The sequence below is a fragment of the Myxine glutinosa genome, chromosome 5, assembly GCF_964187855.1.
Source record: "Myxine glutinosa chromosome 5, kmMyxGlut1.1, whole genome shotgun sequence".
NCBI classification, from domain to species: domain Eukaryota; kingdom Metazoa; phylum Chordata; class Myxini; order Myxiniformes; family Myxinidae; genus Myxine; species Myxine glutinosa.
Genome location: NC_136265.1, coordinates 113,923,804 through 113,951,195, shown reverse-complemented (window position 1 = coordinate 113,951,195; position 27,392 = coordinate 113,923,804). Strand labels below are relative to the sequence as shown.

Here is a 27,392-nt window from a genome sequence, read left to right as displayed (position 1 = left end):
GATAATGAAGGATGCACAGTGCATCACAGAGTACACTGTTCTGCAGACGACGGAACCATATTGACGCGCTTCAATGGTAGCGGTTAAACGACCACTCAGGGCCGGAAGTTGGTAATATTTTTCAAGCTAAAGCGGAAAAGTCCGTGTTGCCCTCGATGCACACAAGGCTTGGGAGACTGAGCCGTAGCTTGCAGTAACCCAAGCCAATCCCGACTCTAACCCAACTTGGACCAAATGGTCATTTTACCAGTTACCTCATCCTCTTGCCAGCCAATCAGTCTGTTCAATATGTGTGTTCTCCCAACGCAACATGCGTCTATAACATGTCTTATGATCTTTATGCACATTTTGCGAACACCCACAGATGACAATATTGTTACCATTACATGAGGGGGAGGGGGGTTCTGTAATTATATTAAGGCCTCAGCACTGCAAGCGTTTCGCGAAATAGTGGAGCACTTCAATTGCGTGGTGGTTATAGAGTAAAGTTCTCTGCTGTGGTCGAGTTGTGTGGATGGTTATGGAGTAAAGTTGTCTGGTGTGGTCCAGTTGTGTGGATGGTTATAGAGTAAAGTTGTCTGGTGTGGTCCAGTTGTGTGGATGGTTATAGAGTAAAGTTCTCTGCTGTGGTCCAGTTGTGTGGATGGTTATAGAGTAAAGGTGTCTGGTGTGGTCCAGTTGTGTGGATGGTTATGGAGTAAAGTTGTCTGGTGTGGTCCAGTTATGTGGATGGTTATAGAGTAAAGTTGTCTGGCGTGGTAGAGTTGTGTGGATGGGTAAAGAGTAAAGTTGTCTGGTGTGGCCCAGTTGTGTGGATGGTTATAGAGTAAAGTTGTCTGGTGTGGTCCAGTTGTGTGGATGGTTATGGAGTAAAGTTGTCTGGTGTGGTCCAGTTGTGTGGATGGTTATAGAGAAAAGTTGTCTGGCGTGGTAGAGTTGTGTGGATGGTTATTGAGTAAAGTTGTCTGGTGTGGTCCAGTTGTGTGGATGGTTATAGAGTAAAGTTGTCTGGTGTGGTCCAGTTGTGTGGATGGTTAGAGAGTAAAGTTGTCTGGTGTGGTCCAGTTGTGTGGATGGTTATAGAGTAAAGTTGTCTGGTGTGGTCCAGTTGTGTGGATGGTTATAGAGTAAAGTTCTCTGCTGTGGTCCAGTTGTGTGGATGGTTATAGAGTAAAGTTGTCTGGTGTGGTCCAGTTGTGTGGATGGTTATGGAGTAAAGTTGTCTGGTGTGGTCCAGTTGTGTGGATGGTTTTGGAGTAAAGTTGTCTGGTGTGGTCCAGTTGTGTGGATGGTTATAGAGTAAAGTTGTCTGGCGTGGTAGAGTTGTGTGGATGGGTAAAGAGTAGGGTTGTCTGGTGTGGCCCAGTTGTGTGGATGGTTATAGAGTAAAGTTGTCTGGTGTGGTCCAGTTGTGTGCATGGTTATAGAGTAAAGTTGTCTGGCATGGTAGAGTTGTGTGGATGGTTATTGAGTAAAGTTGTCTGGTGTGGTCCAGTTGTGTGGATGGTTATGGAGTAAAGTTGTCTGGTGTGGTCCAGTTGTGTGGATGATTATAGAGTAAAGTTGTCTGGTGTGGTCCAGTTGTGTGGTTGGTTATTGAGTAAAGTTGTCTGGTGTGATCCAGTTGTGTGGATGGTTATAGAGTAAAGTTGTCTGGTGTGGTCCAGTTGTGTGGATGGTTTGAGTCATTTTAACACAGTTAGGATAGATTGTCTCGTCCTGTGTCTACTCAGTCCAACCGGATGGGTGCCAGAGGAGAAGAAGGACAACTGGACCACAGCAGAGAACTTTACTCTTTAACCACCACACAATTGAAGTGCTCCACTATTTCGCGAAACGCTTGCAGTGCTGAGGCCTTAATATAATTACAGAACCCCCCTCCCCCTTATGTAAAGGTAACAATATTGTCATCTGTGGGTGTTCGGAAAATGTGTAAACGGTCATAAGACATGTCATAGACGCATGTTGCGTTGGGAGAACACACATATTGAGCAGACTGATTGGCTGGCAAGAGGATGAGGTAACTGGTAAAATGACCATTTGGTCCAAGTTGGGTTAGAGTCGGGATTGGCTTGGGTTACTGCAAGCTACTCAGTCTCCCAAGCCTTGTGCGCATTGAGGGCAACACGAACTTTTCCGCTTTAACTTGCAAAATATTACCAACTTCCGGCCCTGAGTGGTCGTTTAACCGCTACCATTGAAGCGCGTACTGGGTACCCCCCAGCATGCACGCTGCTGGATTGCTGATCACAGTGTGCACTGCTTTACATCCTCCATGCCGCCACACACAACCCCCCTTTAATTATCTCAAGAGGAGGGGTGAGAGCGGAAGTTCCAGCTTTCTGACATTCATCAGGTATGGAACAGACCCTCCAGCATGGCTACCCAAGAGTGGAAGCAAAGAGGTGCACCCCTGGCCCGAGTTGCTTTGTGGCTGCGATGCAGATTCGTTCAAGGTGAGTTATTAAAGGCGAGGAGCACTGCAATCGTTTTTTCTCCTTCGCTGCCCTTTCACCGAGGTATGCGGCATTCCCAAGCCATTCCAATTGTGAAATTCACCACTTGCAGCACCAAAGAGAAGCTGCTGTGTTCATTGTAGCAGCAAATTAACCCCCTTTAATTATCTCAGTCGGTTCGGTGTGAATGTGTGGGCACACTTAGCCAGGATATCGTTCTCTGCTCCAACCTGACAAATCTCTCAATCCAGGCCACTGCCGATAAACCAAACATCATCTGTTTAACAGACTTCCCGGTGTGTACCCTGGTTAGAAGAGGTACACCGTATCCCTGCGTGTCGTAAGAGGCGACAAAGAGGGTTGGCGTCAGGAAGGGCATCCGGCCATAAAAACATTGCCTCAAAAAGAGAACCATGACAATTACAACTACATATGGGCAGGGTACAGCCCGAAGTGGAGATCGGTTTCTGAGGTTTGGGACATGGAATGTAGGGACAATGACAGGGAGATCAGGAGAAGTGGTGGAAGTATTGGTCAGAAGAAGAGTGGACATATGTTGTGTGCAAGAGATGAGATGGAAGGGAAGTGGTGTGAGAATGGTGAAGGGTAGGCAGGGACAGAAATACAAGTTTGTGTGGCAAGGGTGTCCGGAGGGCGTGAATGGTGTTGGTGTCCTGTTTTCTGAGGAGTTTGTACACAGTGTGGTGAGTGTGACTAGAGTGTGTGACAGGTTGATGATGGTGAAAATGATGATTGGAAAGCTCTTGGTGAACGTCATCTCGGGATATGCTCCGCAGGTTGGTCAGAGTGATGAAGAGAAGGACAAGTTCTGGTGTGCGATAGAGAAGCTGATGGAAAACATGAAAGATGAGGAAGTTGTTGTGGTAGGAGGAGACCTAAATGGACATGTGGGAAGGAGTATGGACGGTTTTAAGGGAGTTCATGGGGGTTACGGATATGGTGTGAGAAATGGAGAAGGCGAAAGGATTTTGGAGTTTGCTGATGGAGCTGATTTGTTGATTTGTAATACTCAGTTCCAGAAAGGGGATAATAAGCTTGTTACATACACGTCAGGTGGGTCGACGACAACCGTTGACTACCTGATGGTGCGTAGGCGAGATAGGGGGCACCTCCGGGACACAAAGGTGATCCCGGGGGAGGAGGCTGTTTCACAGCACCACTTGGTTGTCTGCGACATAAGGGTGAAAGGTGCGAGGAGAGCTCGGCGGGTGAAGTACCAACTGAGAATGAAGGTGTGGAGGTTGAAAGAGGTGACAGTAAGGGAGGCATTAAAAGAGAGGCTGAGTATGGTATTGGATGATGTGGTTGAGCTTCAACGTGGTTGGATGTCAATGAAAGATAGTCTGTTGGGAGCCGTTGGTGAGGTATGTGGATAGACAAAAGGACCACCGATGCACTCGGAAACATGGTGGTGGGATGATGAAGTTGGAAAGAGGATTGACGAGAAGAGGAAGAAGTTCAAGGAGTGGCAGAAGGCCAAGGTTACGGGAGCAGAAAAAGCAGAGCATGAAAGTTACAAGGCAGCCAAGAAGGCTGCAAAGAAAGAGGTAGCAAAGGCGCAGGAGGCATGTAGGAAAATGTTCGGAGAACGCTTGGATTCGGAAGAGGGTCAGAGAGCGGTATTCAGGATTGCAAAGCAGATAGCGAAAGAGAGGTGTGATGTGATGGGGGTGAGTTGCTTGAAGGATGAAGTGGGACAAATCATTGTGGACCCAGATGGAATTAAAGGAAGATGGAAAAGATATATGGAAATGCTGTTGAATACAGAGAATGAATGGGAAGGCAACATAGAGAGTAACCCAGTTTTAGAACCGGCAGAGACGATAACTGAGAAGGAAGTTGAGGAAACGATAAAAGCAATGAAGAGTAGAAAAGCGGGAGGGCCAACGGGAGTTGTGGGAGATATGTTGAAGGCACCAGGAAGTTGGGGTGTGAAGAGAATGACAGAGATCTGTATTCTGGTGGTGAAAGAAGGCCGCATTCCAGTGGATTGGGAACTGAGTACCCTCGTCCCTCTATACAAGGGGAAAGGTGACCCTCTGGAGTGTGTCTCGTACCGAGCGATAAAGTTATTGGAGCATGGAATAAAGGTATTGGAAAGGGTGTTGGAGAGGAGGATAAGGAAGAAGGTGAAGATCGACGAAATGCAGTTTGGATTTATGCCAGGAAGAGGAACGACAGATGCGCTCTTTATTGTGAGGCAGTTGCAGAAGTACATGGAGAAGAGGAAGAAGTTGTTTCTTGGGTTTGTTGATCTGGAGAAAGCATTCGATAGGGTTCCACACAAAGTATTGACATGGGCATTGAGGAAGTTAGAAGTGGAGGAATGGTTGATCAGAGTAGTGATGGCAATGTACAAAAGAGTGCGCACAGCTGTAAGGACGAAGGACGGGAACAGTGGTGAGTTTGAGGTGAAGGTGGGAGTGCATCAGGGGTCGGTACTAAGTCCACTACTATTTGTAGCTGTGATGGAGGTGCTGGCTCAGAACGTAAAGGAGGGTTAACCATGGGAGTTGTTGTATGCAGATGATCTGGTGTTGATTGCGGAAAGTATGGATGGACTGAAGGAAAAGATGAACAAGTGGAAGGAATGTATGGAGACAAAAGGTCTGAAGGTGAATATAGGAAAGACGAAGGTGATGGCAAGTGGTAAAGCATGTGGTGAGGTGGAAAGAACTGGGAAGTGGCCATGTGCTGTGTGCAGGAAGGGTGTCGGAGTGAACTCCATTCAATGTACAATGTGCGCTGAGTGGGTTCATCAAAAATGTAGTGGTCTGAGAGGGTCATTAACCAGTGTGGCAGCTACATTCAAATGTAAGGTGTGCACAGAGGGAGCTGCAGATGGAGGAAATGTTGAGTTGGATCTTGGAGACGGCGTGAAGCTGGAAGGTGTGAAAACATTTTGCTACCTCGGAGACATGCTGAATGGAGAAGGTGGATCAGACTCGGCAACGGTTGCTCGAGTGAGATGTGCATGGAAGAAGTTTCGGGAACTGAGTGGCGTGCTGATGATGAGGGGAGTGTCACTGAGGCTGAAGGGAAAGGTGTATGCTGCATGTGTGAGAAGTGTTATGATTTATGGGAGCGAGACATGGGTCATGAATGTAGAGCAGCAACGAAGGCTGGAAAGGGTGGAAATGCGAATGGTTCGGTGGATGTGCGGAGTATCGTTGAGAGAGAGGAAGACAAATTATTATGAATTGCGAAAGACGATGGGAATAGAGCCTGTGATTGATGCTGTGAAGAGGAACAGGTTGAGATGGTTTGGTCATGTTTTGAGGAAGGATGAAAGTGACTGGTTGAGAAGTGATGGAAATGAATGTAGAAGGAAGTAGAGGACGGGGAAGACCGAGAAAGACTTGGCTAAAGATGGTGGAAGAAGAAATGCGGGCAAGGGGGTTAACAAGGAGAGATGCAGAAAATAGGGCAAGATGGAGAAGATTGTCATGGGGACTGCAAGGCTAACCCCCGCTCTAGCAGGGAAAATGGCCTTAAAATGCATGTTGTTGTTGTTGTATCTGTTTAACAGACTCCTTCCACCCACAGGATGTCCCTGACTACATTAGGGTCTCTCCTCAGTTATTGTCTCCTCTGATTAGGTCGGCCTGAACCATGTCCCGGCGGTGGAATTGCACTTGACATCAGTAACTCAATTTCTCACTGCCCATGACTTACACTTCCTCTGGCTGGGAATTTCCATCCACTCCCATCTCTTATTAACCTGTGTATTGTGCAGTCCTCCTAACAGTGACGACTCCATCGACATCTCTCTCAGAAAACATGGACAAACTTTTGTCCACTCATCCAAACTCTCTCTTCCTCATATGTTGGGATTTCAATTGTCACCAGACTAATTGGCTGGGTGTTGGTACCTCTCTCACCATCCATGGCATTTCAGCAAAGGACTTCTGTGACTCCAGGGGACTGACTCAATCTGTGAAATTTCCCACCTGGATTTCTCGCAATGGCAAATCCTCCCTTCTGGACTTTGTAATGACCAATTTACCCACAAATGTCTGTTGCTCTTCCTCCGCAACAATTGATTCATCTGATCATGTGCTTCAGAAAGTCTGTGGTGGCATCATTTTGCCCATGATTTTATAATACTAGATGTAATTATGCTTGAGCTCAGGTTTATCAGGGGATTTCCGTTACTGTGGGAGCCGGACGGTGGCAGTTTGAATGAAGAAAATTGACTCGGAATCTGAACGTCCCTTCTTCCACGCTAAATTGGTGACCTATGGGTGCAGTGACCTCTGGGTTCATATAGAAACTGTGGGTGCAGTGACCTATGGGTTCATATAGGAACTATGGGTGCAGTGATCTATGGGTTCATATAGGAACTATGGGTGCCGTGAGCTATCGGTTCATATAGGAACTATGGGTGCAGTGAGCTATGGGTTAATATAGGAACTATGGGTGCAGTGACCTATGGGTTAATATAGAAACTGTGGGTGCAGTGACCTATGGGTTCATATAGGAACTATGGGTGTAGTGAGCTACAGGTTCATATAGGAACACCAAACAAGCGTACCAAAGAGAAAGAACATAAAAAGGGTTAAACTGAGAAAATGGAAAATCAAAAGGACATAAGTGGGGAGGGTAGGAGGAAACGTGGAGTCACAAAATTGAGGAAGGGAGAAAAGGGGAAGGAGGTCAGAGATAGGCTAGGGGTACGAGGTAGGGAGAGAAGGGACATGTGTGGCACGTATCAGAGACAGATGGTTCAAAAGTGCACCATATTTGCAAAGTTGTGATCCCACAAATAGCAATAACGATAGAAGATAAGTGGGGATAAAAGGAGGGTGCAGGCTCTCTCCACCTGTGGAACCTATACCTTCGTTATCGTCGGTTGGGCTGGAGTGCCGTGATCTGAAGTGAAGGTCAGAGGTCAAGACGCGATCTCCGTCAGACAGGCTCTGCACGCTGGGAAAAGGGATCGGGTTGTTATACTCGACTCTACATGTTACTCGGGATACCCCGCGTCTCGCCCCCCCACCCCCTCCCCGACACCCGGCACCACCATCTCACCGGGGAGGCTCCAGGGCTGGCGTGATGGGAACAGAAACGCTGAACACTGGTGGGTCGCTATGGCAACGAGGTACTTTCACGGGTCGAGGGCTGTTCCTATGGATACCTGGACCGTACAAGGAGCAGAACACCAAAGGCCAAGATCAGTGTGGGTTCAAGCCCCAAAGAGTTCCAAATTGGAGTACAAGTCACACCTATTAAAATTCACACAACTGTACAACATTTACAACAGGTTCAGCCAATGACACACAAAATGACTGAATAAAATCATTAAACAGAAATATTTTGACATGGACAGGCACAGATAAACGTTTGGGACAACTTTAGGAATCAAGTGTCCGACGAAACAGAACTTTACGGCAGTCCATTGCATCATTGTCCAAGGACACGGCGGTGGATTCATGGATCAGTGAGATGGAGAACGGGAAACCTCAAATTTAGATTCAAATCCACAATTAGATATTTAGAGAATACAGTGCTCGAGTGGGTACACCTTTAAACTGAGTTGTAGCTCGAGTGGGTACACCTTTAAACCGAGTTGTAGCTCGAGTGGGTACACCTTTAAACCGAGTTGTGGCTCGAGTGGGTACACCTTTAAACCGAGTTGTGGCTCGAGTGGGTACACCTTTAAACTGAGTTGTGGCTCGAGTGGGTACACCTTTAAACTGAGTTGTGGCTCGAGTGGGTACACCTTTAAACCGAGTTGTGGCTCGAGTGGGTACACCTTTAAACCGAGTTGTGGCTCGAGTGGGTACACCTTTAAACTGAGTTGTGGCTCGAGTGGGTACACCTTTAAACTGAGTTGTGGCTCGAGTGGGTACACCTTTAAACCGAGTTGTGGCTCGAGTGGGTACACCTTTAAACCGAGTTGTGGCTCGAGTGGGTACACCTTTAAACTGAGTTGTGGCTCGAGTGGGTACACCTTTAAACTGAGTTGTGGCTCGAGTGGGTACACCTTTAAACCGAGTTGTGGCTCGAGTGGGTACACCTTTAAACCGAGTTGTGGCTCGAGTGGGTACACCTTTAAACCGAGTTGTGACTCGAGTGGGTACACCTTTAAACCGAGTTGTGACTCGAGTGGGTACACCTTTAAACCGAGTTGTGGCTCGAATGGGTACACCTTTAAACCGAGTTGTGCCTCGTTTGGGTACACCTTTAAACCGAGTTGTGACTCGAGTGGGTACACCTTTAAACCGAGTTGTAGCTCGAGTGGGTACACCTTTAATCCGAGTTGTGACTCGTGGGTACACCTTTAAACCGAGTTGTGGCTCGAGTGGGTACACCTTTAAACCGAGTTGTGGCTCGAGTGGATATACCTTTAAACCGAGTTGTGGCTCGAGTGGGTACACCTTTAAACCGAGTTGTGACTCGAGTGGGTACACCTTTAAACCGAGTTGTGACTCGAGTGGGTACACCTTTAAACCGAGTTGTGACTCGAGTGGGTACACCTTTAAACCGAGTTGTGGCTCGAGTGGGTACACTTTTAAATCGAGTTGTGGCTCGAGTGGGTACACCTTTAAACCGACTTGTGGCTCGAGTGGGTACACCTTTAAACCGAGTTGTGGCTCGAATGGGTACACCTTTAAACCGAGTTGTGGCTCGAGTGGGTACACCTTTAAACCGAGTTGTGGCTCGAGTGGGTACACCTTTAAACCGAGTTGTGGCTCGAGTGGGTACACCTTTAAACCGACTTGTGGCTCGAGTGGGTACACCTTTAAACCGAGTTGTGACTCGAGTGGGTACACCTTTAAACCGAGTTGTGACTCGAGTGGGTACACCTTTAAACCGAGTTGTGACTCGAGTGGGTACACCTTTAAACCGAGTTGTGGCTCGAGTGGGTACACCTTTAAACCGAGTTGTGGCTCGAGTGGGTACACTTTTAAATCGAGTTGTGGCTCGAGTGGGTACACCTTTAAACCGAGTTGTAGCTCGAGTGGGAACGAGTCTCGAGTTGAGTATGGACTGCAACGTTTGTTGGGGAAGATGTTAATTAATTGGGGGGAAAAGGGGGAGGCAGGTTATCGCTTTTCGTGGTTGCTTGAAGGATGTTTTTGAGTTTAAAAGGAAATAATCCTGTCGTATAAGTTGTGGTGCTTGTTATGGGTAAGTTGAAGGACACAACTCTCGGGAACCTATTTGTTTATGTTACCTTTAATTTTTGCGGCCTGACACACAGAGCAGAGTCCACCAAGTTTAAGGTCTGAGTTTCTACTTGTACCAGAGGAGGGTCATACACATTGACCTTAATTAGAAGATATTTTGATCACCAGAATTACACCAGGATTAAGGGTTTGGGATTTCTGGAGCAGTTTTCCCTATTTTGCATGTTCAGATGAAGAAGAATTAATTTCATGTAGTTTTTTTGGAAATGTGAATCAATTGTTTCATGTACACTACATCTGTTTGTTTTGACCAAGAAAGAAACGGTTGTGTGGGTTAATGCAAGTGTTTATATGGTAAGAGAAAGTCGAATAGGATGGAGCATTTTGCTGTGGCAAGTGCAGAGGAAGTGTCTGCTGTTAAGATGGACGACGAAAGGTCTTGAAAGTTGATGAAAAAGGAATGGTTTGCGTTTAAAGTGTTTCTTCACCAATGAAATGCACCACCATCTCTTATCTTCCCCCATCCAAAACCTTGATCTTTTCTACCCCCGTTAATTCACCCCAGTTCCACTTTTTTGAAATACCGACGTCTTTCCTGGAAGTCCTAGCAGTGTCCATGTGTTTTATACCGCTTTCTCCCCCCCCCCCCCCCCCCCCACCCCCCAAGCCTTACGCCTCCTCCCACCAAGCCGTCTCCCTCCCACAGATCTCCCGATGTCCCTGCTCTCCCACTTCCTTTATCATATGTTTTATGTTTTATGTGTCAGTTTGACTTCTTGTGATCAATGTTAGCTCTTACACGAGCCTCGATCTTGCATACAAAAAAAAGAAGAAAAACGAAAGAATGGCATTGTGGCGGACACAAAAGCCCACTGGCGTGGTGACATCATTCCGCGCACCAAGTGGGCGGTGGCCACGCCCAAGGGGTAGGCGTGGCCTCATGATATACACCGGGCGCGCAGCCCGGAGCGCGCCAGTGTTACAGTGAGCTCCTGAAATAAAGACGCTTATAAGTTACCGCTTGTCCGCTTCCTCCTTGCTCGCAAGCAGCGCGCGTAACGCCGCGCTTTACTGGTGACCCCCTCGACGTTGGATCTGCCGGAGCGATCCTTCCACACGCGACGCCAATGCCATGGCCAACTTCATCAAACTTCCCGAATTTTGGGAGGCTCAGGCCGAAGTCTGGTTCGTCCAGGCCGAAGCCCAATTTCAGCTTCGTCGCCTCACCGGTACTTTCACGGTGACATATAGCGATGACACGCGCTATTGCCACGTCGTCGCCTCCCTCGGGCCCGGCACGGCCGCTCGAGTTGTGTCCGTCCTTCGCCACCCACCGGACGGCCACAAGTACGAGGCACTCAAGCGGCTACTCCTAGCCACGTTCGGCCTCACGGACGACGCACGGGCCGACCGCCTCCTGGATCTCCCCGAGCTCGGTGACACGCACCCGTCGGTCCGAATGGACCATATGCTGTCACTGTTGGGCGACAAAGCCCCCGGTTCTCTATTCCGGGCGCTTTTCCGTCGCCAACTTCCAGCGCAGGTTCGCCTCGCGTTGGCCGGGACCGGGCTAACGGAACCCCGAGCATTGGCGGCCGAGGCGGACAAGTACTTCGCCGCTTCGGACACGCGGGCCACGGCCCTCGTGGCTGATGCTGCTGATGCTGATGCTGCTTATCCACAGCATCAGCTTATACAGCATACGCAGCATGCTGATACGCACCTCGTGACCGCCGTCACGCCCCGCCCACCGCCGCGGCGAAAACCGCCACCGCGGGGAAACCCGCCAACTCCACCGGCCTGGCGGAGCCAGCCGCGCTCCTCCAGCTCCACCACCTGGTGCTGGTTCCACGCCAAGTTCGGCCACGAAGCTCGGCAGTGTCATCCGCCATGCTCCTTCAACAGGTCGGGAAACGCCCGGGCCGGCGCTCAATAGTGGCGATGAGCGCCGGCCGTTCGAGCAGCCTGCTGTTCATAACGGACACCTTCTCCGGGCGCCGTTACCTGTGCGACACGGGAGCGCAGGTGAGTGTCGTTCCCGCCGGCACGTCAGACAAGCACGCCGCGGGTGGGGGCCCCGCGCTGCTTGCCGCGAACGGGACGCCCATCCGTACGTACGGAAAACGCTGCCTCTCTCTGCGGTTCGGAGGGCAGGTTTTCCGATGGACGTTCGTCACCGCCGACGTGCCCATGGCACTGCTTGGCGCGGACTTCCTGTGCGCTAATGGGCTCCTGGTCGACGTCAAGCGCAGACGTCTTGTCCAGGCCGAGACGTTCAGCTCGCTCGCTTGTGCGTTGCCCAGCTCAACGAGCGGCTTGCCGAACGGTTCGGTTCCGGCCACGTTGGTCTGTACGCTTCCGGCAGCGGACGCATTCACCCGCCTCCTCGCCGGCTTCCCGGCCCTCACGCGGCCCACCTTCTCGGCGGGGGCCGTCAAGCACGGGGTGGCCCATCACATCCCCACCGTCGGGCCACCGGTCTACGCCCAGGCACGCCGCCTCGAGCCGACGAAGCTGGCGGTGGCAAAAGCGGCGTTCGCTACCCTGGAGCGACTCGGCATCGTTCGGCGCTCAGAGAGCGCTTGGGCGTCGCCGCTGCACATCGTGCTGAAGCCCGGCGGGGGATGGCGACCGTGCGGGGACTATCGCCGTCTCAATGACGCCACGACTCCCGACCGCTACCCCGTCCCCCACATTCAGGACTTTTCCGCCCGCTTGGCGGGCATGTCCTTCTTCTCGAAGGTGGACCTCATACGCGGCTACCATCAGGTCCCCGTCAGGCCGGAGGACGTCCCGAAGACGGCGGTCATCACGCCATTCGGACTCTTCGAGTTCCTGCGCATGCCCTTCGGTCTGAAGAATGCGGCTCAGGCGTTCCAGCGACTGATGGACAGCATCCTGCGTGACTTGGATTTTGTCTACGTCTACCTGGACGATATCCTCGTCGCCAGCGCGTCCCGCGAAGAGCACCTACGCCACCTCCGCACGCTCTTCGAACGCCTGGGCCAGCATGGCCTGATTGTGAACCCCGCAAAGTGCCGGTTCGGCGCCACCATAATCGATTTTCTGGGGCACCGTGTCACCAGGCACGGAGCCGTCCCCCTGCCGGCCAAGGTGGAGGTGGTGAAGGGGTTTCCGCGCCCCCGCACGATCAGAGGGCTGCAGGAGTTCCTGGGCATGGTGAACTTTTACCATCGGTTCCTGCCCCGTATCGCCCAGCTCCTGCGCCCCCTGCACGAAGCTCTCCGAGGTAAGCCGGGCAAAGGCGACGTTACCTGGACCGAGCAGATGGACACGGCGTTCACGGGCGCGAAGCTCGCCTTGGCTAACGCCACCATGCTCGCGCACCCGGCGCCCGATGCACCGATCGCCCTCACCACCGATGCCTCAGACTATGCGGTGGGCGCGGTGCACGAGCAATGGGTGCGTGGAGCTTGGCAACCGCTGGCGTTCTTTAGCCGGCAGCTTCAGCCGCCCGAACGCCGTTACAGTACCTTCAACCGCGAGTTGCTCGGGCTTCACTTGGCGGTCAGGCATTTCCGCCATCTGCTCGAGGGCCGTGCGTTCACTGCCTTCGTCGACCACAAGCCGCTGATCTTCGCGATGGGCAAGGTCACTGAGCCGTGGTCGGCCCGGCAGCAGCGTCACCTCTCGGCCGTGTCCGAGTACACGACGGACATCCAGCACGTGGATTGGGCGTCGACAACCCGGTGGCGGATTGCCTTTCCCGGGCCGTCGCCCACGCAGTCCACCTCGGCATCGACTATGCCCGGATGGCAGTGGACCAGGCCGCTGACCCCGACATCCAGGCCTTGCGGACCGCCGTCACGGGCCTCCGCGTCACCGAGGTGGCATTCGACGGCGCGGGCGCGGCCCTCTTGTGCGACGTCTCCCTCGGGCGTCCTCGCCCCATCGTGCCCGCGGGCTGGCAGCGCCAGGTGTTTGACGCCATCCACGGCCTGTCCCACCCGGGCGCGAGGGCCTCCCAAAGGCTGATCGCCGACAAGTTCGTCTGGCATGGCCTCCGGAAGGCCGTCCGCGGCTGGGCCAGGACGTGCCTCGCGTGCCAGCGCGCCAAGGTGCACCGGTACACCCAGGCCCCGTTGGCCCCGTTCACGGTGCCGGAACGCCGGTTTGACCACGTCCACGTGGACCTGGTGGGACCTCTGCCCCCCTCGCGGGGTTTCACCTACGTCCTCACCATGGTGGACCGCACCACCCGGTGGCCGGAGGCCGTGCCCTTGGCGTCGACAACGGCGGCCGATGTCGCGCAGGCTTTCATCGCCACCTGGGTCGCCCGGTTCGGCGCCCCCTCAGACATCTCGTCCGACCGCGGCCCCCAGTTCACCTCGGAGCTCTGGGGGGCGGTCGCGCAGGGGCTCGGGGTCCGGCTGCACCGAACCACGGCCTACCACCCCCAGGCTAACGGCCTGTGTGAGCGATTTCACCGCTCATTGAAGGCCGCGCTCCGGGCCACCCTCCGCGACGGCGGCTGGGTCGACAGGCTCCCCTGGGTCCTGCTGGGCCTCCGGACGGCGCCCAAGGAGGACCTGCGCGCATCCGCGGCGGAGTTGGTCTTCGGGCAACCGCTGCGGGTGCCGGGTGAGTTCCTCCCCGACTCCACGGCACCATGGTCCGCGGCACAGCAGCGCTCCGCTCTGCAAGAGACCGCCCAGAGGTTCGCCCCGGTGCCAACGGCATGCCACGGGCACCCACCGACGCACGTCGCCCCGGAGCTTCGCACGGCGGAGTACGTCTTCGTCCGCCACGATGCCCACCGGACACCACTGCGGCCCCCGTACGACGGGCCTTTCCGCGTGCTGGAGACCGGGGCGAAGCACTTCACCCTGGACATCGGCGGTACTCCTGACCGCGTTTCGGTAGACCGCCTCAAGCCGGCCCACCTCGACGTGGACCATCCACCGCCAGTGGCCCGACCCCCACGTCGGGGCCGCCCCCCTGCGGGCGGACCCCCGGCACCGCCCAGCCCCGCCGCCACGCCGCTCCCCGGTCCTGCACCCATCCCAGGGGCAGCCAGGGGCATCCCACCTGGCATCCCTGCACCCCGGACGCCGCCGATCGCCAGGGGGCGCTTCGGCCGGGTCATTCGTCTGCCCCGCAAACTGGCCCTCCAGGTGCGCGGGAATTCTGGGGGGGCGCGTGTGGCGGACACAAAAGCCCACTGGCATGGTGACATCATTCCGCGCACCAAGTGGGCGGTGGCCACGCCCGAGGGGTAGGCGTGGCCTCATGATATACACCGGGCGCGCAGCCCGGAGCGCGCCAGTGTTACAGTGAGCTCCTGAAATAAAGACGCTTATAAGTTACCGCTTGTCCGCTTCCTCCTTGCTCGCAAGCAGCGCGCGTAACGCCGCGCTTTAGCATGATATTTTACAACATCGTGGACAGGCTATGGTGGGGCTGCATGGATAGCGTGTATATTACGAGCAGGTTGTGTGCCTGGGGCTCATTGAAGTGCACGGTAAACATAGCGAGTGGTCACGTGGTGTTGATGGCAGTGCGGGCGGGGGATAGAGAACGTGTTGTACTTTATGAAAGTGATGATGGTTTTGAGGGCATAATGCTTGATGAGTTACCCCGAAGGCAGCGCTCACAAAGAGTGTACTTTGCGTTGTACACCAGCTGTCTATTTATTACATAGGAAAAAGGGTTTGTTTGTGGAATCATGAACAGGGCGAGCCATGCAGATGTGGCGCACATTATGTGAGGGTGGTTTATAAGTGCAGGATTTTGATGTGGACCAGGAGACAGGCAGAGATTTGGGCCTGTGAGATCGAATGTACGATTTTGAATGAGAATGTGTCAATTTCCGGTGTTGCCGGCTGAGCCAGGTTAATCGTAGTGTTATTTAGTAACAAGTCTCTCCCCCCCCCTTCCCACGCCTCCTCCCCCCAAGCCCTCTCCCTTCCACACTTCTCCCCGCTCTCAAATGTTGTGTTTGTGTGCTTCCCCTTCTCTCCCCATCTTGTCTTCCGCTCCCTCTTTTTATATATTTTGTTTGTCTGGTTGATTTGTTTGTGAAGTAAATGTCAGCTCTTTCACGAGCCTCGATTCAGTATACAAAAAATTTTTTAAAGATTGGTAATTGTAAATAGAACTTTCTATAAATAGAGATGTGGCATGTGTGCTCTCTATATTTTACGTTGAACGGGAGAAGAGAGTAAAATAAAGGTTCTTCTTCGAAGTAATGATGTGTTGGACACGAATGGACAGTTTGTGGGGAGGTCTGATTGATGATGGTAATATCGAGTTTTCTCGGACTAAGATGATGGCAGTGACATCATATTGCCTTTCCATAGCTGGTACACACAGGTAAGTGTGTAGTATAGACGGGAGTTGCTACTCCTCTCCGTCCCTCTGCTGGCCGTTGGGGAATTCACCATCTTCCGCCAGAGCTGTTTGAGTCGACTGGACTCTCATCCACCAGATGTGTAGAACCATCTGCCATTAAACCGCATGGCTGCGGACCGTTACCCTGGTAAGAGGGACTGACAGGCACTACACCTTGCCCACAGGTGACCTGGGAGCATGCAAGGTGGGGCATCCATCTCCCTGAGGTATCAGAAGACACCCGCAAACCCGGGTTAGATTAGGAAGTAAAATTGAACATTGTGTATGTTTTGGAGATCTCGATGCAAGAGACATTGTCATTGGGTCATATGACAGATGATGTTATGGTTTGGGATTTTACAGGTGGAAATGTGCCCGTGGTGAAAATTCATTGTTTAGTGGACTAACAGTTGCAAAGAAAAGCATACTTGGTCGGTGTGGACAAGCAGGTAGACAAACAGTCAAACAAGCAGCGGAATTTGAAACAGCTGTGAAAAAGGTAGGGATGAGGAGGGTTTGTGCAAAGAACCTTGGATATCGAATGGAAAGCCTTGGGAGATAACAGTTTCCAGTATCTTCACTGGTTTGACCAAAAAGACAGCCGAGGGGTTGTTACAGGTGCGATTACAGGTGGGCTGCAAGTAATGCAGCTGTGTCTCTGATGCAGTGCCCTATTCTGATAAGGGTTATGTGTTTTATTAAGGGTGTGAAACAAATTGATTGGATATGTGAACAAACCACCTTTAGAGGCCATTTTTCCCGCAAGCGGGGGGTTGGCCTTTTTCGGGGACCGTGGTTGTTGTTGTTTTTCGATCCCCTTTTTGAAGCAATGTTTTACGGCCGGATGCCCTTCCTGCCGCCAACCCTTTTTGTCGCCTTTTACGACAAGCAGGGAATTACCAGTGAACTGGTACTCAATTTGCCGACCTCGGAAGGATGACAGGCTGAGTCAACCCCCCTGGCGTTAATTCAGCGATCGACCGGGATTCGAACCCAGGATCCTAGGATCCTAAGCTGGCACCCTAACCGCTAAGCCCAACACCAGGGATACCATGGATACCATGGATATGTGAACACTGAAGTGAATTGGGAAAGTACTCATCAAATACTTGACTATTAAGATAAACACCAGAAATGAGTGAGCAAAGGGAGGAAGTTTTAAAAATCCGTACCGGTCACATGATTGGTGCGGTATGATGAGGGAATTGGTCCAGGGTATGACAGTGGACATGGTTAAAATAGAGGATGTGGTAAGGTTGATTAAAATATCAATAAAATGGAACTTTGGAATGTTGTATGTTGGAACAAGTGAGCTAACAGACCCACAGGTGAACTCTGACTTAAAGTGTCATGTCTGAGACTGGAAAAGGCAGCCCGGAGATAGGGGAATGGGTTCAGATGTCTCGGATAGACGTTGCAAACTGGAAGAACCCATTACCTTGTACAGCATGTTTTTATACTAATGGAGGTGATCAGTAATGAGGAACATACTTCATCCCACTTAGGAAACCTTTTCCCAAAAGAGTTGCAATCAGTTTGGATAGGTGAGAAGGGATGGGGGTACAGATAGAACTGCGAGACCAAAAAGGGGTTGTGGAAACAATAGGCTGACGTAACTCCACATTTGACCTTAGTGGTGGCTGAAGGACATGCTGCTCAGGAGGTCGTTCCAATGATAACAGTAATGAAAAAAGTGCCAAGGCAAGGGTGGTAACTGTTGGGTGCATATTTCGGACTTAATCTCTGGAAATTATGGAAGTTGGATTTATATGGAAGAGAAAACCGATAATGACGTCGACTACTTTTGGAAAATTATTTAAATTCCAGGGGAAATAATGGAGAGATTGGAAGTACTGGGAAAAGTACCTAAAATAAATTGGGAGAATGAAGGGGTCACAGCCAGTGACTATTGAATTAGACCCCACTAAATCATTGCCCTGACGAAATCAATGCCCATAGCGACCAGAAGTATGATTCATGGAGTATGATTCATGGAGTATGATTCATGGAGTATGATTCATGGAGTATGATTCATGGAGTAGATCATACCAGCAAAGGGAGGTATAATGTACATGGTAATTAAGTGTTGCGTGGATTTTTATTAAAATACCGGAATATTTTTGTGTTGCATAATCAGCATTGTGTGAGCATTTCATACACAGGCTCATATAAGTAGCAGGTGAGGACTGTCATGAGGCCAAACCCAAGAGACGGTGGGTTCATAGAGACTCATTCCTTACAACCACCCACACAGTTGTCAAATGTGAAGGTGTGGGTGTGGTACAAGGTGGGACACGTGCTGTTGTGGGGTCAGAATGTTGTTCATATATATTCAGATAACTCGGAGCAAATTGACAATTTGGCCACTACGATGAGGGCAGAAGGTCAGAAGTACCATGATTACTACAAGGAATGGTCGATAGGATCATGGCTAACGAGTGAGTTTGGAGGAATAGGAGCAAGAATAATTCATTATTTGTTCATTGGTTTGGTAATAATTCTAGGAATAGTAATGGTGATAGCGTGTTTAAAGGCCTTGATAAATATTTGTCCAAGAAAAATGACAGACGCTGAGATGGTGTTTCGAGAAAAGGAAAGTGAAAGTTTGGGGGAAAACGAGGATCAGCTCAACTATGTGGATCAGCTCGGAGGGATACAAATCTGACAAGCGTTACGCCTAGGTCCCCCGTCGGGGAAGTGATGTGAGTTGACAAAGTGGAAGACGCAGAAAACATGCTATGATATGATATTTCGCTCACAAGGTTTGTTTTTTTGTTTGTTTTTGTTTTTTTGGGGGATACAAGATCGAGGCTCGTGAAAGAGCGAACATTAATCACACAGAAAGACAAACCGACACATAAACCATATAACATCGGGAGCGGTAGACAAGATGGGGAGAGAGGGGGAAGGACACAAACACAACATTTGAGAGCAGGGACCGAGAGACATGGAGACATCGAGAGATCTGAGAGAGAGCGAGGGCTTTGGGGGGAGGGCCATGGGAAGAGGGCGGTGGGAGAGGTATAAAACATATGGACACTGCCAGGACTTCCAGGAAAGAAGTTGGAATTTCAGAAAAGGTGGATCTGGGGTGAATTAGCGGGGGTAGAAAAGATCAAGGTTTTGGATGGGGGAAGATAAGAGATGGTGGTGAACAGCTGTTTTAAAGACCTGGAGGGAGGAGTGGGATTGAAGGGAGTGAGGGAGTTTGTTCCAGAGGCGGGAGAAAAGAGGAATGAAAGAGTGAAGGTGAGCAGAGAGCCGAGATTTCGGCAGTTTAACCATCAGAGGGTTGCTGGCAGATCTTGTGCGACCTGTAGGAATATTTGGGGGACAGAGCACAGAGAGAGCTGGGGGTGCAAGGCCAGAGAGGAGTCGGTAGAAGACAGAAAGACCACCTACCTGCCTGCGGTGAGTGAGTGAAAGGCCCTCAGAGATAGCTTCATCGCGGGAGATTCCAATAATTCTGAAAGCTTTGGTTTCAACAGCGTGAAGCCGAGCTAGGTGTGAGGCAGGAGCACCGGCCCATAGGGGAGAACAGTATTCCATTGAGCTGCGGATGAAAGCCTTGTATGTGGTGAGGAGCTCAGGTGTGCCGAGGAAGGACTTCGCACGACGGAGGATGCCCAGTCGGCGACTGGCTTTGGAGGCCAGCTTGGAAATGTGGTTTTCCCAAGAAAGATCATGGCAGATAGTGAGACCCAAAAGCTTGAGCGACAGAACTTCTTGGAGAGGATTGTTGAGAAAGTAGATGGGAGGGTTGTCCAGTCGATCTTTTCGGAGAGACATAGTAAGAGGGTTAGGGTTAGGGTTAGGGTTAGGGTTAGGGTTAGGGTTAGGGTTGTTAGGGTTAGGGTTAGGGTTAGGGTTAGGGTTAGGGTTAGGTTAGGTTAGGTTAGGGTTAGGTTAGGTTAGGTTAGGTATTAGGTTAGGTTAGGTTAGGTACACCAATTTGAGTACCAGTTCACTGGTAATTCCCTGTTTGTCGTTGAAGGCGGCAAAAAGGGTTGGCGTCAGGTAGGGCATCCGGCCGTAAAACATTGCTTCAAAAAGGGGACCAAAAAAACAACAACTACCACGGTCCCCGAAAAGGCCAACCCCCGCTTTGCGGGGAAAAAATGGCCTCTAAACGGTGGTTTTTTTTTATAGTAAGAGTGTGAGATTTGTCAGGATTGAAAGACATGTTCCACTTGTTTGACCAGTCTGTGATTTTGTCCAAGTCTTCAGAGAGTGAGGAGGCTGCAGACTGCCGATCTGAGGGAAGAGGAATGGAGCGGCAGAGAGTGGAGTCATCAGCAAAGAGATAGAGAGGATTTTAAAGAGAGTCAGAGAGATCATTGATGAAGACCAGAAAAAACACGGGGCCCAGAACACTGCCTTGGGGAACTCCAGCCTGAACAGGAAGAGGAGATGAGAGAAACCCATTCAGGGCCACACATTGACGACGACAAGAGAGGAAGTCCGCCAGCCATGCGTGGAGATTTCCATGGATACCAAAGGAGGAGAGTTTGGTGAGCAGAGCGGGGTGCCAGACCGTGTCGAAGGCACGTGATATGTCGAGGGAGACAGCTCTAATTTCCTGTTTGGCATTGAGGACCTCCATCCATTGTTGAGACAGCAGAAGCAGCATGTCCAGAGTAGAGTGACCTGGTCTGAAACCAAATTGATGATCAGAGATCAAGCCATTGGAGAAGAGGAAAGATTTCATATCCGAAGCAATGATGGATTCCATGACTTTGCTGATAATTGGGAGAAGGCTGATTGGTCTGTAGTTGCTAAGATCTGTTTTTGCACCTTTTTTGTGCAAAGCGGTGATGTTGGCTGATTTCCAAGCAGATGGCAGTTGATCTTGAGCAAAAGAGAGGGTGAAGAGAACAGAGAGAGGGTGAGATAGAGCGGCAGAGCAGGATTTTAGGACCCGTGGGCTGATGCCGTCGGGTCCAGTTGCAGAATCAGAGTCGAGGGTTTCTGAACTGTAGGTTCAGACATACATGGAGGCGGCCATCTTGGATTTTGACGTGGCGACCCAATTTTCAATAGCGTTCTTCCTTATGCCTAGATACACCCACACACCAGATTAGAAGTTGGTACTTCGCTTATTTTTCAAGATATTCCGCTCACAAGGTTCAGACATACATGGCATCAGACATACATGGCGGCGGCCATCTTGGATTTTGACGTGGGTTGCACCCACACACCAAATTCGAATGCGATCCTTCACTTATGCATGCACGCACGTACGCACGCACGCATGCCCGGACGGAGGGGAAAACCATCGTCCCCCTTTCGCTCTGCGGTGCGACGAGGGACAATAATGGACAAGCTACCAATTATTCTGGAAGGAAGATTGTGAAGATTTGGGAGAAACTCATCACAAATACCCGAGGTCGCTTGAACATTTGATGATGAAGAGCTGGGTGAGGACAATAAGGAGGTGATTCAAGTTGAGAATTGAATAATGAGTGAGCAGGAAAAAAAAAAACGCACACCGATGACAAAGAGCATTAGGAGAGATTGAATGTGATGGAGGGAATGGGAGTAAATTACAAAATACAAGGTTGTACGAACCGACACCAGGGCTGTGCGGTTTCCCGATGACGTGAAGAATGCAGTTGTTGATGAGGGTCTGCAGGCTCTGTAAAACAGTGTAGCAGCACTCGGTTAGATTTCCTTGTCGGCCTGTCCACTTCAATGTCTCCATCCACATCATTATCCTCAACACAACCCACTCTATGTGCTACTGCTCACCACAAACTCTTCCTCCGGTAGGGCCGAGATGAATGCCGGTTCAATGGCGGTGATGAACTCGAACCCATGGGTTGCCCACCTGGTGGGCACATCATGCTTTCCAAACTGGAAAAGAAGCTAAAGAAGGATGACTGGTTCCGATTTGGACTTTCCTATTATAAACAATGTGCCTGAAGCCTCATGTCCATTAAGGTCCTCCAACCATGGATCTTTAACTTTAAACCTAAAACTCAAAGTCATAACCACCAATGCTAATCTATTTTGGTATGGTCTTTTCAATCATGGACGGACAGCTCATCGTGCTGACATTCCACTTGAAAGTCCGGTCCACTGTCCTGATTTGCCCAATGTCAGTTATCTTTGCAATTCATGTAAAATTACACGAGCGTCTCATAATGTCCTTGTCCTAATGATGAGCAAGCTCCTCCAAATGGCCATTCAAAACAAGTCAAAAATAACTTTACTTCTACTTGCTATCTCACCTTGGCCGCGTCCCTCGGCCACTCTCGCAGTTCTTGAGTACATAGACCATCCATCTCCTTGCGAAGCTAATGAAGTGTTCACCCACTCGCTGTCGAGCTTCCCCGGACACCAACCGCACCACATCCTTGTGGTACTGTGAAATGCGAGAAATGGCCCCAGCAGGTTTGATTTCATGAAATAACCACATACCAGGAGATACAGCTGACGTGAAGGAGCTCTCCAGGTGAAATAGCACATTATCTCATTCAAATACTTGCAATAAAGCATTCAGAGATAAACAACGAATTCCATAAAACTTGTTAAAGCCTGGGTGTGCCAGGGAAAAAAATGGCACGATTGTCAGTTTAACAATGGACAAGATGCAACTGCAGGTTGCTAAGCACTGTCACTTGGATTTCGAGACCATTCATCTGGAATCCGAATACCCTGAGAGCGACGTGCCCAGAGCCCAGAGTGACACCATGTCCAGAGCAACGCCACACAGAGCCCAGAGCAACACTGCTCCCCAAGCGATGCCGTTCCCCGAGTGACGCCGTGCCACGAGCCCACAGTGATGCTGGGCCCCGAGCGATGTCGCACCACTAGCCCAGAGCAACGCCTTGCCCCAAGCCCAGAGCGACACAGCTCCATGACCCCATAACAATGCAGCTTCCTGCACCCAGAGCGACACTATGCCCTGATCCGAATACAACTCCAAGCCCCAATCCCAGAATGATGCCATGCCCCGATCCCAGAGCACCGGCGCACCCCAAGCCCAGAGCGACGGCACGCCCCGATCCCAGAGCAATGCCGTGTCCCAATCCCAGAGCGATGCAGCTCCCTGACCCCATAGCAATGCAGCTTCCTGAGCCCAGCGCGACGCCATGCCCCAATCCCAGAATGATGCCATGTCCCGATCCCAGAGCAAACGGCACGCCCCAAGCCCAGAGCGACGGTACACCCCGAGCCCAGAGTGACACCGCACCTCGAACCCAGAGCCACTGCACGCCCCAAGCCCAGAGCAAGGGTACACCCCGAGCCCAGAGTGACACCACACCTCGAGCCCAGAGCGACTGAGCACCCCAAGCCCAGAGAGCAAGGGTACACCCCGAGCCCAGAGTGACACCGCACCTCGAGCCCAGAGCCAATGCATGCCCCAAGCCCAGAGCAAGGGCACGCCCCAAGCCCACAGCAACGGCACGCCCCAAGCCCAGAGCAAGGCCACACCCTGAGGCCAGAGCGACGCTGCACCCCGAGCTCAGAGTGACATCATACCTCGAGCCCAGAATGATGCCATGCCACAAGCCCAGAGCGACGCCATGCCCCTGAGACCATCGCAACATCATGCCCCAAACAACAATGTTTCCTGAGTCCAGAGTGATACAAGTCCAGGGCCCAAACCATTGCCATGCTTACTGTTGTGAATTTTTGTTTAGAGTATTAGGAGAAGGGGAATTTTTTTTCCCTTTTCAAAAACCTGTACGGCAATAGCATAAGGGAACTCAGCGATTGCGTAGTAAATAAATGTGGGATCCTGATCTGAGCTGCAGATTACAAAAGAATGAAAATCTGTGAGAGTTTCGTTGTTGTTAGGTCGATTGCTCCATGGTCATGTGGGTTTGGGAGGGAGAGGGGGGGAGGGGCAAATGTTCCACCAAAGTGGCATCCAAAGGGACCTACACTCACTTCAAACCCAAAGTTGAATGACTGGATCATGGTTTCCTTGAAGCACTGTTGCATGCTGTAGTTCTCTATCTCCTCAAGATCCCCCTCGGCCTCTCTCTCAAACCGCTCCTCGACGGCCCCGATAGCCATGGCAACACCTTCACACAGTGCCAGTGCCTCGGTCTGCATACGGACACCATCCAATAAAAAACGGGTAAGCCGCATTGCAACGGGATCTAAGCCTGTGGCCTGGTGGTTAAAAAAGGAAAATGCTTTTCACATTAAGATTATTTTATAAGGTTTCAAAAAAAACTAAAATTTTACACCACTTGTGTTGTGTGTTGGAAAAGAATAACAAAACAATTTTGGCTTTCGGGCCAATAATTGACATGTTCAAATCATAGGGTTCACCAATTTCCATGTGCATACTGGGAATGACAAAGATGTATGTAATCTAGGTATTCAGATTTAGGCCAGCAGGTCTAAGCTTCAATATAAAAAGTTTGCATCATGAATTTTGTCCAACACTAAGTATTTGCCGTTAATAATTAGCACTATTTTCTTATCGCGTATCCGCTCGCGGGGCAGCGAGTTGGTCGCGCGGCGTAGCAGTATTGACACCCAGCCAATAAATCAACCAGTATTCTCACAACAAGCACTATATTTATCCAGCAATGGTGTTCTCCATGGAAGGGGTGTATTGCAACGATGTCGATAGAAAAGGCGTCAAAAATCGAAATGTGCGTTTCCCAATTGAGTTGTTAATCTTTAAATAGCGCATGAAATGTGTGTTTCCCAATTGAGCTGTTCATCATTTAAGAGTGCTTTATTTATGTTTCCCAATCAGCACATTGTGGATTTTGTCGCAGGTTGTGACGATAGCGCAGTCTTGTTTTAGTATGCAATACGACAATATGGTTTATTTTTTAGGCAAAATGAATAAAATGTCGATTGGTTATAAAATATACGTGATGGAGGGACATGTATTAATTACCTTGAGGGAGTGGAAGGCGTGGGTGTATATTATGGAGAGACACATATTACCTTGGGAGAGTGGAGAGCGTACGTGATTGAGGGACATGTATTACCTTGAGAAAGTGGAGGGCGTACGTGATGGAAGGACATTTATTATCTTTGGAGAGTGGAGGGTAGACATGGAGGAGGGAGGACATGTATTACCTTGAGAGAGTGGAGAGCGTACGCGATGGCTGGCTGCGTAGATGTTTGCTCACAAATGAGTCGAGTCTTTTGCCGGGTCAGTCGTTGGAATACCTTCCTCTGCTCATGCAGCAAGCTGGAAGGCTGTGCAACCATGAGTAGTCGTGAGGCCTGCAGGAGCACACATTTCTCCGTTAAATCATTCATTCACACACCTGATTACTGATTCCATAAATTTGTCAATGGTGGAAAATACAGGGTGTTCCAAAAAGACCCAGACAACTTTTGTTGTTAATATATTTAGAACCCCATATTATATTGTTGCGGATCTCAAACGTTGGCCTTCCCCTTACCAAGGGGGGATTAATCCCCTTGTCTTTTATCTAGCCAACATGATCCGGGGCTATCACGTTCCTTCCGGTCAGCGCTGAATAGGGTGGTAGGCCGAATTGTTCCTATTACCTAATTACCAGCGCCTCCCATGAAGCAAGGAAATAACCCCGCCCGAACCACGGTTTTAGTGGACATGCCGAGCGATAGCGAGCCGCGATTCGGGCCATTAACAGGAACTAACCCCATTGGAGCGGTTCCTAATCATGCACTAAAACGGTCGAATCAAGAGGAAAAGGAAGAACAATTGATTTATTAATTATTTACACAGGAAGAAGGAGAAGTACACACAGTGCAGCCTTAATGACAGTCTTAACTTATCCCTGGACACGGGCCCACTCACACTCTCAGACCCACTCACACGGGGTTTGCAGGTGGTCAGGCGATGGTCCAAGGAATGGCGTCCACAGCTCGCTCCGGTCCCCGACTCGCCGTGAAGAAGATGGTAGGACTAAAATGGTTGAGCAAACGGCGTCCTCGCGTGTCGTTGACGCGGATCGGACAATTATATGGGGGGCATAGGTAAGCTGGGCTGGCGGTTACTGTGCGGCTCACGGCCACGTACGTAATAGAAATACTGGTGCTTTAAATGCGCTTCCAGCAAGCCCAAAGCCAAATCCTCAACGAGTTCTTGCAATCAGTATAACAGCGCCTCTCCCAACCAGTCCTCAACAATGGCGCTTTTCCACACGAAGTCCTTGAGCCCTTGCACAATCAAAGTTCCCCCAGCGAGTCCTTTCACCAATGCCAAATGTGACAGTCCTTTGGCAAAGTGCATATACACTCAAGTCCTGGACAGTCCTTTTCGCGCAGTCCTCTCGAAGGGCTTTGTGTGCGCCGTTATATAGCGCCTCCCAGCGAACCCTCTCAAATTTGCCAGACGCGCACTGACGACGCCCCTTAGGCCATGCCCACTGAGCCCTGGTTGGTTGTTGGGGTCTTACCGGCTCCACCCTTGATGTCTGCTTGACGTGGCCACACCCTCCCCCCCCCCCCCCCCCCCCGACCTCACGCTCCGCCCCTTTTCCAGGCCTTACCTCGTGGCATTTGGCTGGTTTCAGCATCCTAATGCGAGGGCAATAGCAACAATGGGGCGCAGACTGGATGCTGCCCAATGGGGAATGGGGCGCAGACTGGATGGTGCCCAACGAGGTCGATTGGAGGGTGGGCCGCAAAATGAACAACGGGACCTACTCTTATTTATTTTACACAATGCAGGTATCACTAATGGGAATGGCCTTATTCTACACATGTACTATGACATAACTAATGTTCTAAGGTGACCTACGTGTTGCATGTGGACTAACTATGGGGGCAAAACCTTCTTTTTTTTCTTTTTTTGTTGTTGTTGTATACAGGATCGAGGCTCATGAAAGAGCTAACATTTATCACACAAAAAATCAAAACAGACACACAAAGTATATAATAAGGGGAGCTATATAATAAGGGGAGCGGTAGACAATATGGGGAGAGAAGGGGAAGCACGCAAACACAACATTTGAGAGCAGGGACATCGGGAGATCTGTGGGAAGGAGAGGGTTTGGGGGAGGAGGCATGGGAAGGGGGGGGGGGTAATTGGCTGATCAGGTACCAGGTGGTTGTTAGATAAGGTGAGGATTGTCGGGTGGCTGGTCAAGTACCTAATAACTGAATTTGAAACTGGATTAGTGACAGAGTGGTTGTAAGTGGGAGGATGTTGAGCTGGGAGGGTGTAAGTAATGGGGTACTTCAGGGATTAGTACTGGGAGCATTATTAGCACCCGTTGGACTTCGTCCGAAACGTGAGGTTATGGATTGGGTCTCGTTTGTCTATCCTTGCGTGCATGCGTCTGCAACCATGTCTGACATATATGAACCGATTTTATTCATACTTGGCACAAAGACAACACATAATGGTATACATATGTACATCATTTTGTTTCATGTTGTGATCAAAGATGGCCGACTGGCGGCCATTTTAGTTGTAAAAAAAAAAACCCGGATGTTTAACACGTCTTCAACCATTTAT

The 27,392-nt window shown here is 50.6% G+C and overlaps 1 protein-coding gene across 1 annotated transcript in view; it reads right to left on the bottom strand.

Moving 5' to 3' along the window:
* The window catches only part of MAP3K4 (mitogen-activated protein kinase kinase kinase 4), a 185,820-nt gene that overhangs the window by 91,719 nt on the left and 66,709 nt on the right, over positions 1–27,392 (bottom strand). Inside the window, exons 15-21 of the mRNA XM_068116524.2 lie at positions 25,016–25,165; positions 23,858–24,019; positions 22,192–22,325; positions 21,710–21,788; positions 21,530–21,596; positions 7,509–7,614; positions 7,315–7,403 (exon numbers count right to left, since the gene is read on the bottom strand). Coding sequence (XP_067972625.2) covers positions 7,315–7,403; positions 7,509–7,614; positions 21,530–21,596; positions 21,710–21,788; positions 22,192–22,325; positions 23,858–24,019; positions 25,016–25,165 — 787 coding nt within the window. The remainder of the gene's footprint in view (positions 1–7,314; positions 7,404–7,508; positions 7,615–21,529; positions 21,597–21,709; positions 21,789–22,191; positions 22,326–23,857; positions 24,020–25,015; positions 25,166–27,392) is intronic.